The sequence below is a fragment of the Agelaius tricolor genome, unplaced genomic scaffold (assembly GCF_023055355.1).
Source record: "Agelaius tricolor isolate 1412-34295 unplaced genomic scaffold, bAgeTri1.0.p SCAF_8, whole genome shotgun sequence".
Taxonomy (NCBI): Eukaryota; Metazoa; Chordata; class Aves; order Passeriformes; family Icteridae; genus Agelaius; species Agelaius tricolor.
This window is the reverse complement of record NW_027269268.1, coordinates 7,480,773-7,496,547: the sequence shown is the minus strand read 5'-3', so window position 1 is coordinate 7,496,547 and position 15,775 is coordinate 7,480,773. Positions and strand designations below refer to the sequence as shown.

The window sequence follows — 15,775 nt, the reverse complement described above, 5'->3', positions numbered from 1 at the left end:
TTCTTGCCAATTTGTTCTGTGGGTCAAATGGTTCATAAATGTCATTAGATATTGAGATGCTGTTTTTGCATGCATTCAGGGGTATCTTGGCAGTCCATTATACTCCAAGCAAAAGGTCTGGGTGCATTCCCAGAGAGGCTCTGCCATCAGCCCAGCTTCCTCTGCATGCACCCAGCCACAGGAAGACAAACTGCAGCGGGCATCGCTTTGTGCTCATTTCAGACCCAGCAAGGGCTGGATGCTGGAAATGTCCTCTGTCCCCTCCTTTCCCACTGCCTCCTTCATCTCATAAAAGATACTCTGGCCTTCTATGAGTCCCTCCTTTCCAGGATACTGAATTCAACCACTTTGGCCTTTCTGCCTATTCTTCAGATGGAGCTTTTCTGGAATCAAAGGAGGAAGGAACAAGGGTGATGTTTGCTTTGGCTGCTAAGGAAATAGAGCTCAATAGTACTTGGCTTATAGACTAATTTTTAACCAGTTACGAAACTTGACCTAAACTCCCGTTACTTACAGAAACTCCAGTTTAGGTGACTTGTTCAAATGTGTACTTTCCTTTGAAGACAAACAGTAACTTTTGCTATTCAAGAGATTGCTGTGTAGCTTAGGTTATGCCACAGTCAGAAATGTTATCTTGGCTGGCTGACTAAGCTTCACTAAGTGAAAAGAAAAAATTGACCATTAAAAAAACCAAAAAAAAACTACTTAAAGTTTTCAGATCTTTTTCACTGCTCAAAGTTAGAAAGAATAGCAACAACATAGCAATATTTATTTTTTTCCTTTTCTTGAGAGATGAGAGAATTCAGTTTGTGTGTTAGCATAATTTTAAGAGCTTTTGTCTTGAATTAGAGCCTAAATGCAAGTATTTGTTTTAATACACTATTGAATTGAAAGCACCCCCAAGGAGAGAAGTGAGTGAGCACGTCCCCATGCTTTTTAAGGTTAACTGCTGTATGTGTTTACAAGTATATTTCTGTGTCTGTAGAATGAGCACACTGGCAGAGTGACTGAGCATTTTACAAATTTGTTGTAAAATAAACAGTGTGTGGAATGATTCCTTATTAACTCTGTGGTATCTATTTCTTCTAAAGCTTATATTTTTTAACTTGGTTTAAGAACATTAGTTTTTTTAAACATGACTTATGCATGTTGTGTTTTGAATAGCAGTGGCTTGTGAAGAATGCTAGAGGTTTAGGAGGATATAGGATGAATTCATGTAACAGGAGACAAAGTTATGTTAGATTCAACCTGTTCCTCCTCAGACAAGGAATACTTTGGTTTCTTTCATCAGCCTGTCAGCTTACTGCTGTTCAGAACAAGTTGTAATTCAGACTTGGCTGGACACCATCTGTTCTCTAGAGGTGAAAGGTATTGGTATATTCAGCCTCAATTTTGAAGTAGGCATTTTACTGAAGGTGCTCTTGGGCTGTCACATTGCTTGTCTGCACTTTTGCTTTGTTAATCCTTGGCTGTGTGTGCTGAAGGAATGCCATCTGTGCTTTACCAGTGCAAAGGACATCCCTTGCCTCCTTGGTGCAGGTCAGCTCCATTCCTGCCCCTCTTTGCCAACACAGTATTGATGTTACCACAATAATATTGCACATTTTTTCATAATGAAAGCAAGAGGAGAAGCAGTGTGGTATTTATTTTTCTGTTTGCTATGGTAGCAGTGACCCCTTGGGTATGTCCTACCCTTCCTTTAGACATTTCCTCAGAGCCTTCTGTGGTGCACACATAGGGAAATGCTTGTCCAGCTTTCAGGAGTCTAAGGATTGCATGTGAAACTATTACAATGTGGAGACATTGCCTGAGAGGACATAAAAAAGTCACATGACACAAAGGTGGTGAGCCCTATCCATCATGGTGACAAATTATGAACCTGCCTGCTCACACCCCTGAGGTATTTTAAATTATTTGAGTGTTTTGCCATTGGTTCATGGGAACTTTTCACAAACATTGGCATCATTTGAGCAATTATGTATGAAGGAAATTATGGGCAGTGAAATAGTGATACAGAAAATCTGGAAATGTTTGTAGTCTTCTCCAGTTTGTTGTCCCTAGGATGCATCAGGAAAAGATGGAGAAAGCTTTTCCTTAGGCAGAGGTTGGTTGGTGTCTTGGTACTTCTTGTAACCATCTCTCCTTGCTTGGATTTTAATTCCAAGCCATTCAGACAGTATGTTAAATAAGCAAAAAAGCCATTTCTTCCCTCCAAATTATACAAACAAGGAAAGAAACAGAGAACTGATCCTCTCCCGTCCTCTCAGCATTGCTTTGTTTTCTGATAGCTTTTTGAGCCTGGGAGGTTCATGGCCTGTAGCCTTCCTATTACACCTGAGTGACAAGGATTACTTCTCAAGTGCCACCAGGTATGTTAGCTCCTGCTTTGCTTGGCTGCAGGTAAAAACTGTGTGTGACAGCTCTGCAGTGTCCAAGCCTGGCCATAAGGAATTTCTGGGACTTGGGGAACACTGTCTGCAGCCTTTAATGCAGAGTTTAGGAAATGATAAAAGTGTTTGAATCACAACAAAGGCAAGTGTCTTCTATATACAGATTTAAAATATTGTGGACTGGTTGTTCTAGGCACAGCATAAGCAAAGAAGGTTCTTGAAGGCTCAGTCCAGCCCTGGCCTCTGTTCCCACCTGGCAAACAAGCTCAGGGTGCTGTGAGCTTTTTCCTGAGTGCACAAAGCTGTTTTCTGAGGAGAGGATGAAAGTGTCTGTGTGTGCTCAGCTGAGTAATAACAAACTTCTCCTGGGAGCAGACTGTGTCAACCTTGGATGCTGCTTTTACAGCTGAAAGTGTGAGTTAAGCTGCTTCCAAGTTAGGCTACTGTCAGTTACCTGGTCACTCTGTTTAGCATACAAAATTGAAGAGTGACCAGGTAACTGGTGGACAGGACTTGCTTTGGTTTCCCATTGTCTTTAACAAGGCAGGGAGCTTCCAAGGGACTTTTCCAATATTTGTCTTGAGGAAGATAACTTTCATCTGTGTAGACATGATAATGGTGATAATAATAAGGCACCTTGCTGTTCCATCCACAAAACATAAAATCTAGAAATAGGGGTTTTTTTTATTTAGTTCAGTTATAAAACAATAGTGATAGTTGCCTTTGCAAGCAAAAGGATATCCTGCTATTTTTTCCCTTGCAAGTTAAGTTCCTTGGTTTGGAAGCATTTAAAGATATTTCTTCCATTTGCATTAAAGTTTAAAAATAGCATGTAGGCTCTTTCTGAGTTAAGAACTTCATTTTCTCAGGGAGAGAGATACAATTCCTATCCTTTCAACACATGTGTTTTCTTCTCTTTTTTCCTTTGGGAATACCATCCTTAGATGTACTAACAAGCATCCCTTTATTCATATCCCTCCCACTTGCCTTCTCCTTTGATGCCCTGGTCCTGGTGACTGATGCCTTTTAGCTCCCCCCAGGCTGTGTGCTCTGTCCCAAGCAGCAGCAGAGATGTGCTGGCAGGGGACTGGTAATGTTGCTCCAGGCTCCAGCCTGCCTCTTCAATTTGTTTTATTTCCCAAACTTTTATTGGCAGTGTTGGTAATGCAGGGAGGAGCTGAGAGTGCTTTCAAACAGCTGGGAGAGCCTGCATCTCCAGGCCTTGTTTACTGAGTCTTTAAGGGGAGGTGCACCAAGTGCCACCACTGCCATCATAAATCTAACTCTGCTTGTTTTCCAAGGGGAAAGTGGTCTTTGGAAATAGAAAGCATTTCTGAGAGACAGCAGCAGTTAATTAACTGAAGTGATCCTCAGAGCCACAGGATACCTCTCACCACCAAAAGCTCCAATTTCCTTGATGGTCTTAACAAGCACAGTTATTATTTTCTTATCTTTTGTTGTTTCAGCTGCAGTGACTGGCTTTTTTCTGGAATAGGCTAGAGTCAGGCTACTCAAAATGCTGTAAAAGTATATCTATGAGCATAAATTGCAATGAGGTGGTACTGGACATGAGAAAATACTTGAAACAGTGGCTTTCTGCTCTCACTCAAATTCTTCCCTTGAAAGAAAATTGTGTATTCATTCTGCAGGGAACAAGGGTGCACAACCTGGGCCTTTTATGGACACAATACTTACAGATTCACATAAAGCAGTATTAAAAATTATTTACTGGAGAGACCTTAAGGGGACAGTAGGTAAGAAAGTTTTGTGGAATCAAGGGGTCAGAACTAGACTTTTGAGAGCTACTGTACAGATGGTCATTGCAGTGGAGAGGTGCTCTTGTGTGGAGGCTCTTCATGCAGAGCAATTTACTAGAGAGAGAATCAGCCTTGGCTGGAGTCCTGGTCTGCATGGCAATGTACAGGTGATGCTGCACTTAACTTCCATGCTTACTTTGCTTGGATTTCAGTTATATTATTGTTATTAGATGGAGGCTAACAAGAGATGCACAAATTTTTGTCAGCAGCTCAGGATTTGTAACGAATCCTTCATTAAAACATATCAACAGTCTGTTCCCCCAGGACACAACCCCCTTGGCTGCTTCAGTCAAAGAAAGACAAAACAGCAATTTGTTTTTCTTACGCTGTTTGAACACAAGGAGGCCCGAGTATTTATTTTTGGATTGAGCAAAATAATCCATCTCAGGGTTAGAAAAGTGTGTAAAACCTTTAAAGAATGTTTTATTTCCTGCAGGCACCCACGCAGGACAGGACAGTGCAACCATTGTTTGCTGAGTATTTTGATGTAAAATGTTTAAATTGCCAGGATCATTCAGTGTCAGCTGAAGAAAGCTCATGGGAATGGTATGATTTATTTTCAAACCTGGGACGAGGGCAGTGACAGGCTGGAGCTGCTCTCTTCTCTTGGAGCTGGGCTGCTCAGTTGAGGTGTGGGCAGAAGCAGAAGAGAAGGTGGTGTGGCATTTTTCTAGTGGAATAACTTTGGTGTTGCTTTGGAAAAGAGAGTTGTGGACTCAAAGGAGTTAAGTGTGCTTGTGGAACTGTCCACAGGGAACTTGGCTACAGGAAAGCTGCTGGTGAAACCCTGGTGCCCACAGAGGACCTGAAATAGAACCCAGAGAAATTATTCTAGAAGGCTCCTGTGGACTCTGAGACTGGTAGATTGGATTTGTAGTCTACAATGAAGTCTTGTGATGTCAAGCAAGCAGCATAGACACAAATGAGAAAACAAATGCTTTTATAGTGTAATTTCAAAGACTTTATCTGGCTGGATAAGACAGAATCCTTTTGTACATGTCTGTAGGGCCTCAGCATTGTTTTAGTGTGCATACAGCAAAAAGCATAAATAGGTTTTGGTTGTCATGAACTACACAAGTGGAACTTAGCACTGGAAGCAATGTCAAGCAGATCTACTTCAGCTTTGCTTTGATTTGCTGGAATTATTCCAGTCTCACTCCATGAGGTTGAAGAACTAGGTTGGTGAGAGGGGAGACCCAGGATATGTTGCTTGTTGCTGCTCATTGTCCATAGCTTAACCCACCCATCTGGCTGCCTGAAGCTGGCACAAAACTCAAATAAGTGCATCCCCCAACATGTATTTCTTACAGCTGCTGCAGTGGGTGCTACCTTGCTACTGCTTTCCACAAAGAGAATCTTATATAAGGTTTTTGTAAAACTTCAGCTATTTCAATTTTATTTGTGTTCAATTTTGTCTTTTCGTCCTTTTGTATTCTACCTTATGTTTGGGGTTTTTTTTGTTGTTGTGGTTGTCATGTTTCTGTTGAAATGGAGTGAGCTTTCTTCTTCTGTGCCAAAAATGATGTGCCTTGCAGTAATTTCTCCTGTGAAAATTAATCCTAGTCTTGGGCAACCTGCTGAGAAAATTGCCTTCCCTTCTCACAGATTTGTTGTTCTGTGACAGCAGCTTCCTGAATTTTCTGGAACAGCTCAAGCTGCTGTTAAAGGGACTCTGCTGCCAAATAGTACCTCTATGTTATTTTACAGTAGTAATGAAACCTCAGACAATATTCCCTGTAATAAAATGGCCTTTAAAATCTGTAGCCATAGTTTATGAAGTCAGTCATTAAGTCCATACTGAGCTCCATATGATTTGAGATTTTAAACAAATTATGTCTATAAAGGTTTCATTACAGTAATTTAAGTCCCTTTTTGTTGTATATTTCTGAAATGTTTTTGAGCTTAATAGAAAAATAGCACCAAGGAAAACCTAAATATATGCAAGTATTCCCACACTTGCATATGAGGGAGGTGTGAAGTCAAGGAAGGGATGGTCTCATCCCTAAAATACAGTTTGCTTTTAAGTGTTTGCACACACTTTAGCCTGATTAGTTATTGATTTAATCCAAAGCTCACAGGCAACAGTGCAAAGACTTACACTTGTAAGCTTTAGCTCAAACTCCACCTTTTTCCTTTTAAAAGCACTAATACTTTTTGCATGAGCTTTAAAAGGGAAACAAGCAAAACCCCAAATCCCTACAATTTCTTAACATGAAAGAAATCAGAAGAAAATCTTGTGTTGACTATCTGCCTGCATCTTTCTTAGTTGACACAAGTTTGATGGTTTTGTTAGCTTTTCATCCCTGTTTCCCCTGTGTAGTCACTTCTCCAGTGGTTTGCAGGGTTTTTCTTAGTTACAGCAGCTGCAGCAGTGATGTTTTCCCAGGTTCACCCAAGTGGCTGTTGATGCCAGAGCTGAGGAAGTTGTGTTTTGTTAGAAGAGTTGGGTGCTGATGGAATCTTTGGGCTGGAAGTGAAAGTGTGGTTTTATGCCTCAGGGAGCTGTTGTGGTTACTAAGTTTCACCAGGATGTGCTTCAAAACCAAGTAATTTTCTGTTGTTTCCAATCCATACAAGCAATTAAAATATCCCTGATCCATAGCTCAGGGGACACAAGGCCATGGACTGGGCTAGTGCACATGGGAAAATACCAGGTTGCACATGTGTGCTTTCTAGGGAACAGAAAATTTGCTGGTAGCAAAGCATACATTGATTGCATGACAGATTTTCTTTGTCTTTTTCTCATAATCTAAAATACCTACTTCATAAAGGTTTATAAATTATTATTTTCTAGTTATGGACTATTTAGCAATTATTTTCTAGCAAATATTGGGTACAGTATACGACGTGTTACAGATTTGTAAAATGAAAATAGTTCTAGGACTTATGTTCTGTGATATGGAACACTTAAATGGCCTTTGGCAGAGAATCTGCTTGGTGTCTGGTGTTCCTCAAGATGGTGTGTGAAAGCCTTTATGAATTTTCATGTTTATGTATTTGTGTCAATCAACAATATGGTTTGATCTTCAAGCTTTGGCAGCCTCTTTCAATACATGGCAGAACATTATTGCATCCGTCATCAGGATTAGTAGAGGCTTGGTTAAAATATGCCTTGTCTCTTGTTGGCTGGGGCATTTTGGAAACATGCCCTGTGTGTGTCCATCTTGCATCTGTCTGTAGCACAGAGAGGATGGATTTTTAACTGCACAAAAATACAGGTGGGAAGTTGCTTTGGAGAGTAAGTTGGCTTGCTATCACTAGCGTGACTTGTGTGCGAGGAGGAGAAGGCATCTAATGTGCAAAATCTCCTCCTGCTCTGATTGGCTCAGCACAGATGGGTGAAGTGAGGACAGGATGGTAGGTTTCAGTCTGATTTTTGTCCTGCCTGGTGGTTTCAAATTAAGCCTTCATGCAGTGAAGTATGCAGTTTTGTGGTCTTCATTGCATTCAAGTGGCAATGACTGTGCACTTTCATGAAAAAATAAATTTAAAACTAGATAATCTTATTCAAATATATTAAAGCATAGTATTAAATGGGAAGCAGCTGAAAATGTGATTGGTTTGTTTGTTTGGGTTTTGAGAGCTGGCAACCTTCTCTGCTGATAGTTGCAGGGGCAAAGCTCTCATTAGGAAACAAAGAAAACCTGACAGCAGAATGAAGGGCATGGAACTCATAATTGGCTTTTCTCATTGTTGCTGCACCACTTGCTTGGGCTTTGTTTGTGCTAATAACTCAGTCTGAGATCAGGCAAAGAGCTGGCGTGCTTGAGCTCTACACACACACATATTTCAGTTTTAATTAGGAGGAGATACCAGGAATGCACTCGTGCTGTAGCTGTTCCTCTCCTACACTGCCTGGGTACCTGCAGCACCAGTTTCACTTAAGATGGAGATGGAGAAACAAGGGGCTTGTTTGTGCACAGGATGTCAGGAGGCAGCTCCAAATGGGCTGTGACAGCAGAGGCTTGCAAATAGCAGGGATAAGCAGTGGGGTGGAAATTACTGAGATGAGAAGGAACAGAAAGGTCTGCGACACCTTAACGCTTGCCTGAGAGGCTGCCTGTATCTGTTCCAGTTAATGCCTGCTCCAGACCTCCTGTCCCTGTCCTTGCACACTCTGTGTGCTCTGACTGCCCCTGGCCTTGTCTGAGCCCACACATCTCAGCGGTGTCACACGGTGGCTTCTGAAATAATGCACGCCCAACTCTCTCTGAGGGGTGATTTTTTTGACATCTTACTTGGAACTCCTCTGGCACAGCCTCCTGATGAGGCAAGCTATTTAAAGACCAGGGAGAAAGCCTCAGCCCCCTTCTTCCACACACGAGAGCCATACGGTCCTTCAGCTCCACTTGGCACATGTGACAGAGTGGGATGAAAGTGTGTGCTGTAATTTTTAATGGAATATCTTTTTAAAATAGAAATAACCTTAGAAGCTCTCTAACCCCATCTTCATTACAAAAAAAAACCCACAAAACCAAAACTCAAAACTACCACTGCTTATTCTTTTTAGTATCTCTGGCCCAGAAAGTATCACGGCCAGTGGGGCATTTCTTTTGTGTGCCTGGTGGTTCCTTAGGCAGTTTAGTTTGGGTTTGATTTTTAGTTTATTATCATGATTTCCTTATTTATTCCCTAACAGAGCAGAGCAAGGCTCGGGGTGTGAGTTCATGACAGTGTGTGGATTTTGGAATTGCTCATGAGGAGAGGACATGGAAGTATTTCTGAGAGTTTCATCACACACTTGCTATGCAGTGTGAATTGAGTGCCTGTGCAGATTTTAAATTGTTTTCTAAATTAAGAGCTCCCTCTCTTCTTTTGTGGGTATGTGCACCTGTGCATTTCTGCATGCCTGTTGTAGTAAAAACAGACTAATTCCTCAAGTAACTTCTAGGGCTTCTTATGTTTGTGTAGATGCTTGAAATTATTTTAGCCTGAAGTCCTTTTCAGTTCATGATCAAAGTAGTAATGAATCCTTCAGGGGCTGTTTTCCTTTTTTTACTTTTAAATCAGTATTCTTATTAATATTATTAGTAATTAAATTAGTATTATTCCTGCAGGAACTAGCTGTTGTACAAGTACAGCATCAGTTTGGATGGGAACACTGGCTCTAAAACAGCATACCAAACCCAGCAAGCCAAAAATTCTGGATGTCCCATGATTGTGCTCGATCACGGCCATCAAAATATTTTGTAAGCGATGTTTGGAGGGGCCTGTGTCATTCCCAAACTGCAAGAGTGTGGATGTGGCATAAGGAAATCCAAGCTGGGGATTGTACAGATGTCAGTGTCAGACACCAAATATGCACCAGGCTTAACTGGAGTTGTCTGTCTGCACGTTACAGTGTTCCCAGGAAAGGCTGTAAAAGAGCTAGCAGGGATAGACAGCAATGTGGAATATTTGGTCTCCCACACCCACAGTCCTCAGTGGAGCTGAGCTCCTTTCAGGGATTTCTTTGGCTTTATGGCTTTGTAGCTCTTCCTGTAGCAGCGTCGTATTTCTCCTTTCCCCTGAACCCTTCTCTTACAGCTGACAAGGAGTGACAAGTTACCACCCTTGCTGCTGGGTGGTAATTGTGGTTTAATGGTGGTTTAGTGGTTTAACAAGCTGAAACACAGCCAAAATGTGACTTGAAGGAAAAAAAGCCCAACAAACAAAAGGGGGGAAAATATTCAGGATGCAGAAAAGCCTAGCTGCCTCAGGCACTGGATAGCTTTGTAAAAGATGAAGTGTCCTCAGTCCCTGGAGCTGGGATGGAGGGAAAGGGGGTGTGCCCCACAGGTTTGGGGGACAGGGACAGTCACAGTCCTACCTGAGAGCACAACCCATGTGCAGCTGACTCTGACCAGTTTTGGTGTGGTTTTGACCTTGTGCTTGTTCCAAATGATCTGTGACTGAAATCTCTAGAGCAATCATTTCACCATGTATTTGATTATGGTGTCCTAAAAAACCCAACAAAGACAGAGGTCCTTATGCTGCCAATGCAGACTTGTGTGGTGCTTGTTCAGTGTTGTGTGTTTGTTTTCCTTTAAATTCTGAGTCATGAGGAAGAAAGCGGTTTCTGCTGAGCCCCTGGACCTGTGAAGAACCAGTCACAGAACCCTTGGGGGTTATGATAAATCCTCCTGACAATTGTGCTATAAATACTCTGTGTATGTAAACCTGTATCAATGTCAAAGTCTTTTTAGACTCATCAGAAAGAACTCCAGGAAGGGGGATGTGGGTTGTTTGGCTGTTACAGTTATTCTCTTATTCTCAGGTTAATTGCATTCCACTCTGTCATCACTTGTCACCTCATAAAACTTAAGTTTCTGAAATGGGTGAAGTAAACTGACTTTGGCTTGTTGCAATCAATCCATTATAGAGAGAGTTTTGAAATACTTTGTCCAGGCAGGATCTTAATTTCTTACCAGTTTCGTGGGAAGTTTATTTCTATGGTGTTATCATGGGATTTCTCAGGAGTTTCTGAAGCATTTTGCAGAGGAGGATGCGAGTGAATGTGTCTGCTGTTCACCACTTACTGAATTAAGAAGTAAACTAGGCTGAGCTACTGGGTTAAACCTGCTGAGAATAAAAAGAGGAAAAGGGGTGCCTTTTTTGGCACCATGAGTTATGAAGCATTGCAGTCTCTTGCCATGTGGTAGTTCCTTGCAGTTTGCCCTCCCTGTCCCCTCCTCCTGCCTGCTGTGGGACACATCTGCAGGCCTTGCTTTCATTTGTGTGACTAATCTGGCCATGCCTCAGCTTTCGTTTGTTTGGGTGTGTAAGGTCAGAAGCAGCTCTCCCTGTGTGATTGTCTGAAGAAATTCAAGGCTTTGTCAAATGAGCACTGCTTCAATGAGAGCTTTATGTAGACTCAGACAAATGAGGTTACAAGGAAAAAGCATTCCTCATCTCCTTTTCTCCTTCCAGTGTAAATAGTGCAGCATGTGGGAAACAGATGAGTGGACTTCCTGTGAAAGGGCCAAGGATGACAGTTTTGGACTTTATTGAAGTATTTGCCTGCATTGCTCTTTACTCTTTTCTAGGGAAGATCCTTCTGGTTGGGCATTGTAGCTCACTGTCCACTTTCTTAAATGTGAATAAATTCTTCCTGGCCTTTCCCTTTCAGCAATTACTCTGATGACTGAACGCTTCCATAGAATTTCTTGTTTATGGACAAGAAACTGATCTGGTGTGCATTTTGCTTGTTACAACTACTCAACTCTTTGGTTGTTTTCTGTTTCAGCCTCCTTTAATGATATCAGTTAGGAAAGGACATGTAAATGACAGATACTTTTAAAACACATTCCTTGTTAGTAGAGAAGCTGATGTGTGGAAGGGAAGTGGTGTTCCCCATGGCTGGAGCACATCAGTGTGTGGAAGCACACATACCCTCCTAGAAGGGATACATTAGAAGCCTCTGCCATTAAAATTTGGGACTGGGCTTTTATAGTATCAAGTGATTGACTGTCAGATCTCTTCAGGCCAGCTGTGTCAGCTGAGCAGCTTTGGATAAGTTATTGGTAGTATCAGTAGAATGTTTGTTCCTTTATCAAGTACTTTACCAGGTCTACCACATCTTTATCTCGCTATCAGTATGTTTAACTTTGGGATTGATGAGTCAGACTGGTTTCAGCTTTATTCAACACCAAAAGTCCTGTGATGCCCCCTTTTCCATTTACCACCAGTAGCTTTGCAAATACCATTTGCCATTGGTGGCATTGCTTGAGTCATTTTATCTCATTCCAGGCAGAGTGTCCTGGCGGAATCTGCAATCACCTCTGCCCAGGACTTGAAAATGAGGCATTTTAGAAGTGCATTATTAACTGTCCTTCTGATGGGGATTTTAATCCTGACTAGCATTTTATTACTGGTGGGCTTCGATGAAATTTATTGAGCTGTTGGTAAGCAAATGTTCACTGAGTGTGTGCCTATCTCATGTCAGTTGGTAAAAAACCCAAGCAAATTCATGCTGCTTCTCTCTTTCTTCTTACAGCAAACCAACCCCATTGATGTGCAGTCCATTGAAGAAATTTTGAGGGTAGGTACTCTTAAATAATAGATCTCTGTCTTTGCTTAGATTTTGCATGCCTTAAGGTGATGGCTGGGGAAAAGATACCTCTCTGCTTCTGTTCACTCAGCAGATGTAGCTGTCACTAGTTTTGGGGTGTGCTGAGGAGAAGTAGAGATAAGAGTCAGCCTCGAATACAACTGGAGTTGTAAGATCAGTCTTTCTATCAGTACAGAAGTGTAATACAGTCTGGTGCAGTTCAAGACTGACAAGTCATACGAGACAGCCAGAGCTACTCCTGCATCAAGTCAGGGGTTTGCCATTCCCAAGTGCCCTTCCTCCAAAGGCTCTGGAGAAGCTGCCTCGTGTCTGTGCTGCCAGCCCCAGCAGCGTGGCTCTGAGCAGGAACACACCTGTGTCCTTCTCACCTGCCTGGGCATGGCACTGCTGCTGGGCTGCTGCTCCCTCACTGTAATTCCAGTCTGCTCATGCAGAGTAAAGCCAAGTCTGCAAGTCTGACCTTGTGTCAGAACTGCCTCTATGAGCAGCACAGGCTGTGGCTGAATCTCTTCCCTGTGCACAGTGTGAAAATGCCCTGGGATTCCCAAGCCAGTGGTGCTGATCCTGAGGAGAGGCTTTCTTGATGTCAAATGCTGTTCTGAGATGCTGAAGTCCTGGTGGAACAGTTTGGTTTCTGCAATTCACTTCCTGTGCAGTTGCTTGAGGTTACAAAATCCTGATGCCTCGATAGCTCTCCAGAAGCTGCTGTTGGGACAGTGTCTGAGCTGGAGGGGAGCTGCACACAGGTGCCCACTGGCTACTCCGTGCTGGTTGGGGTTGCAGCACAAGGACTCCTCCTAAAAGTCTGGCATCTTTTTGTGTTTCACCACGCATAGCCTGTGTTCTGGCCTAGTAATGCATATCACTATTTTTGTAGCAGCCATGGGGAAACGTGCCCAAATGCATGAAGAGGTAGATCCAAATCTCTGTGCCTATCAGCAAAACTCCTGATAGCTGCTCCTCTCAATCTCTTTCCAGGAAATGACCCGCTCTTGGCCACCTCCCCTGACAGCTCTTAATACACCTACTAAAGCAGAGCCTTCCAAATTTCCATTCCCAACAAAGGTAAGACACCCTCTTTCTGCCAGTTCTTTTGATAAACTAGAAGAGAGCTTTCTGGCTCTTGCATGTGTTTCCATCCAATTTTGTCCCCCTTCTATAAATAAGGGCTGTTAGGGGGTATTACCTTCAGAAGTAGTCAGATAAATTAAAGCACAACGGGGGTGAATAAAAAGTGCTTCAGCAACTTAGACATTTGTTGTAACTGTGGTCTTCATATACAACTACTTTTGTGAGACATTTTAAGTATCTCTGCTGAAGCACAAAATGTATTTTATCTTTTTGTCAACAGAAATATTTGCTGACTGTGTTAAACAGACGTGCTTGGCAGATCTTATGAAATTTTAAAAATATTTCTTCAAGAATGCTTATACCCCTAATGTGCCAACAACCAGTTTTTGGTGATAGTAGCACGTTATCATTTCTGTCCATGCTAAGCCATGTCAGGCCAGCTTAGACTATTGGACACTTTGACAAGCTACTTTATTATGAAATGTTTATTACAGTAAAGTAACACATGGAAAACAAATCGTCGGTACATGACTCTTACAAGAGAGCTCATTTATTTTATTCTCAATTTGCACTTTGTCCTTTTTTTCCTAGGAATTGCAACCTGAAGGATCTGTAGCAAAGGATCAGAGTAAGTAGATAGCCAAAGGAAATACACACAATATGTTTATTGACAGATAGTTTTGTGTGTTGTGTGTTATACATGACATGTCAATTGATTTGCATTGATGAAGAGGTGTGATTTCCTGTGCTGTGTTGAACAGTGATGAATTTAGAAATGGCATAAGAGATTGTGTACATTCATTACCTAGACATTAAGGCAGCTGTTCATCAGAGGACAAATGGTATTTCATTAGGAAATCCCATTTGGAAGGATGAATAATCTGATGACAATTATGTTCCAGAAGAAAGTGATGAGTCTAATCTGGTGCTCAGAGAACATAGGATAAAATAGGCTACAAAGGAAGCAAATAAACCCAACCAATTCATTTTTGATTTCCAGAGCAGTATGGAGCACCTTCAGAAACGTTGCCAGGTTCTCAGCCAAGAACATCGTAAGTAACCAGACCCTGCCCACATCTCTACTGTGCAGTTAATTAAAGAACCTAAAGGAAAGAACTACATTTTGGGTTACTTGATGTTTCTGAAGATTAACGTTTTATCAGTCTGATTTTTCTAAGAAAACTTCCAATGCAGGGATTTTTTACCAACAGAAATATTATTGTTTCATGATGGAATGATAGAATCATTTAGGTTGGAAAAGACCTTTAAGATCACCCAGTCCAACTCTTAACCTGATGATACCAATGTACTTGTCATGATTAAAATGACTGTGTTAAAACCAAAACAAAAGTGAAGAAAAATCCCAATTATTAATGCACCAGATTAAAGGTATTTTGTTGTTTTTATCTGTGGCTATTTAACATCACCACTTTGTGCTCTTCAGCCTACAATAATGCATCCAACTGACATAAATTACAAAAGGCCCAAACTGAATGTGATTGGTCCTGGATATTTTTTTGAAGCCTGGGAGGGCTATCAAAGCTACATCTACAAGAAGTATAAAAAACAGGGCTGAAATTTTAAAGCAAAAAAAAAAAAAAGGTAGATAAAATAACTTGGTGCTGTCCTTGTAGGTGAAAGTGATTATCTGTTAATTAGGTTAATTACAGAAGTTGCTTGAAAGCAGTTTTGTGTGGGCTGACATTAATCTTTCAGGATTTACTTGGCCAAATACAGCATTGCTAGGTTCTGAGCCCTCAGTAACAAACAGAAATCTTTCCATGTCTGGAATGCTCAGGGGTCCATGTGCAAGGCACTTGCTGAACCATTAAATTTAAATGTCTGTCAGTTCATATGATACATAAAGATCTTGTTACTCCATGTTATGTTTTTCCATGGAAGGCTTCAAACTACAGACTACAACACTTACTCCACTTGTTTGCCTTTTCCTTATCACAAATCATTTAATTAAAAACTAAACAAAACTGGGCTAGTCACAAGTAAAAGCAAAACCATGTCTCCATCTTGGCTGAGATTGTAGAATTTTTCACTTAAGCTCTGTAGGGTCTGTTAAACATCCCTTTTCCTACTGTTCTAGCATAATGCAGAGGAGCTCTCACTCACTGGGAGCATGGGATAGTATCTTGCTGAGCAGTACTCCTTTAATTTCTTCCTTATTTTGCTTCACTTTCATCTACCCCAGTTTGTTCCTCCTCAATGATGTCTGAAAATTTTCATTGCACTACTAAAACTAGCAGTTCCAACTGCTCCAGGCTGTGCCTTCCTCCCCAGCTACCCTATGACCATCATCATTATTTCAGTTCACAGCTGCTTGTAAAAATCCCTTTAGCCCTTTAGTCAGTTTTTGAGGCAGCAGAGAGAGAGAAGAGACTTTTCCTGCAGACAAGAATTGGAAGAGACTCCTTCCTTAGCCCATGGGGCCAGAA

The 15,775-nt window shown here is 41.6% G+C and overlaps 1 protein-coding gene across 3 annotated transcripts in view; it reads left to right on the top strand.

The window, feature by feature from the left end:
• The window catches only part of AFF1 (ALF transcription elongation factor 1), a 67,412-nt gene that overhangs the window by 30,775 nt on the left and 20,862 nt on the right, over positions 1-15,775 (top strand). For all 3 annotated transcript variants that reach the window (XM_071431523.1, XM_071431524.1, XM_071431525.1), the window contains exons 4-7: positions 12,183-12,227; positions 13,236-13,322; positions 13,920-13,956; positions 14,329-14,380. In XM_071431523.1, coding sequence (XP_071287624.1) covers positions 12,183-12,227; positions 13,236-13,322; positions 13,920-13,956; positions 14,329-14,380 — 221 coding nt within the window. The remainder of the gene's footprint in view (positions 1-12,182; positions 12,228-13,235; positions 13,323-13,919; positions 13,957-14,328; positions 14,381-15,775) is intronic.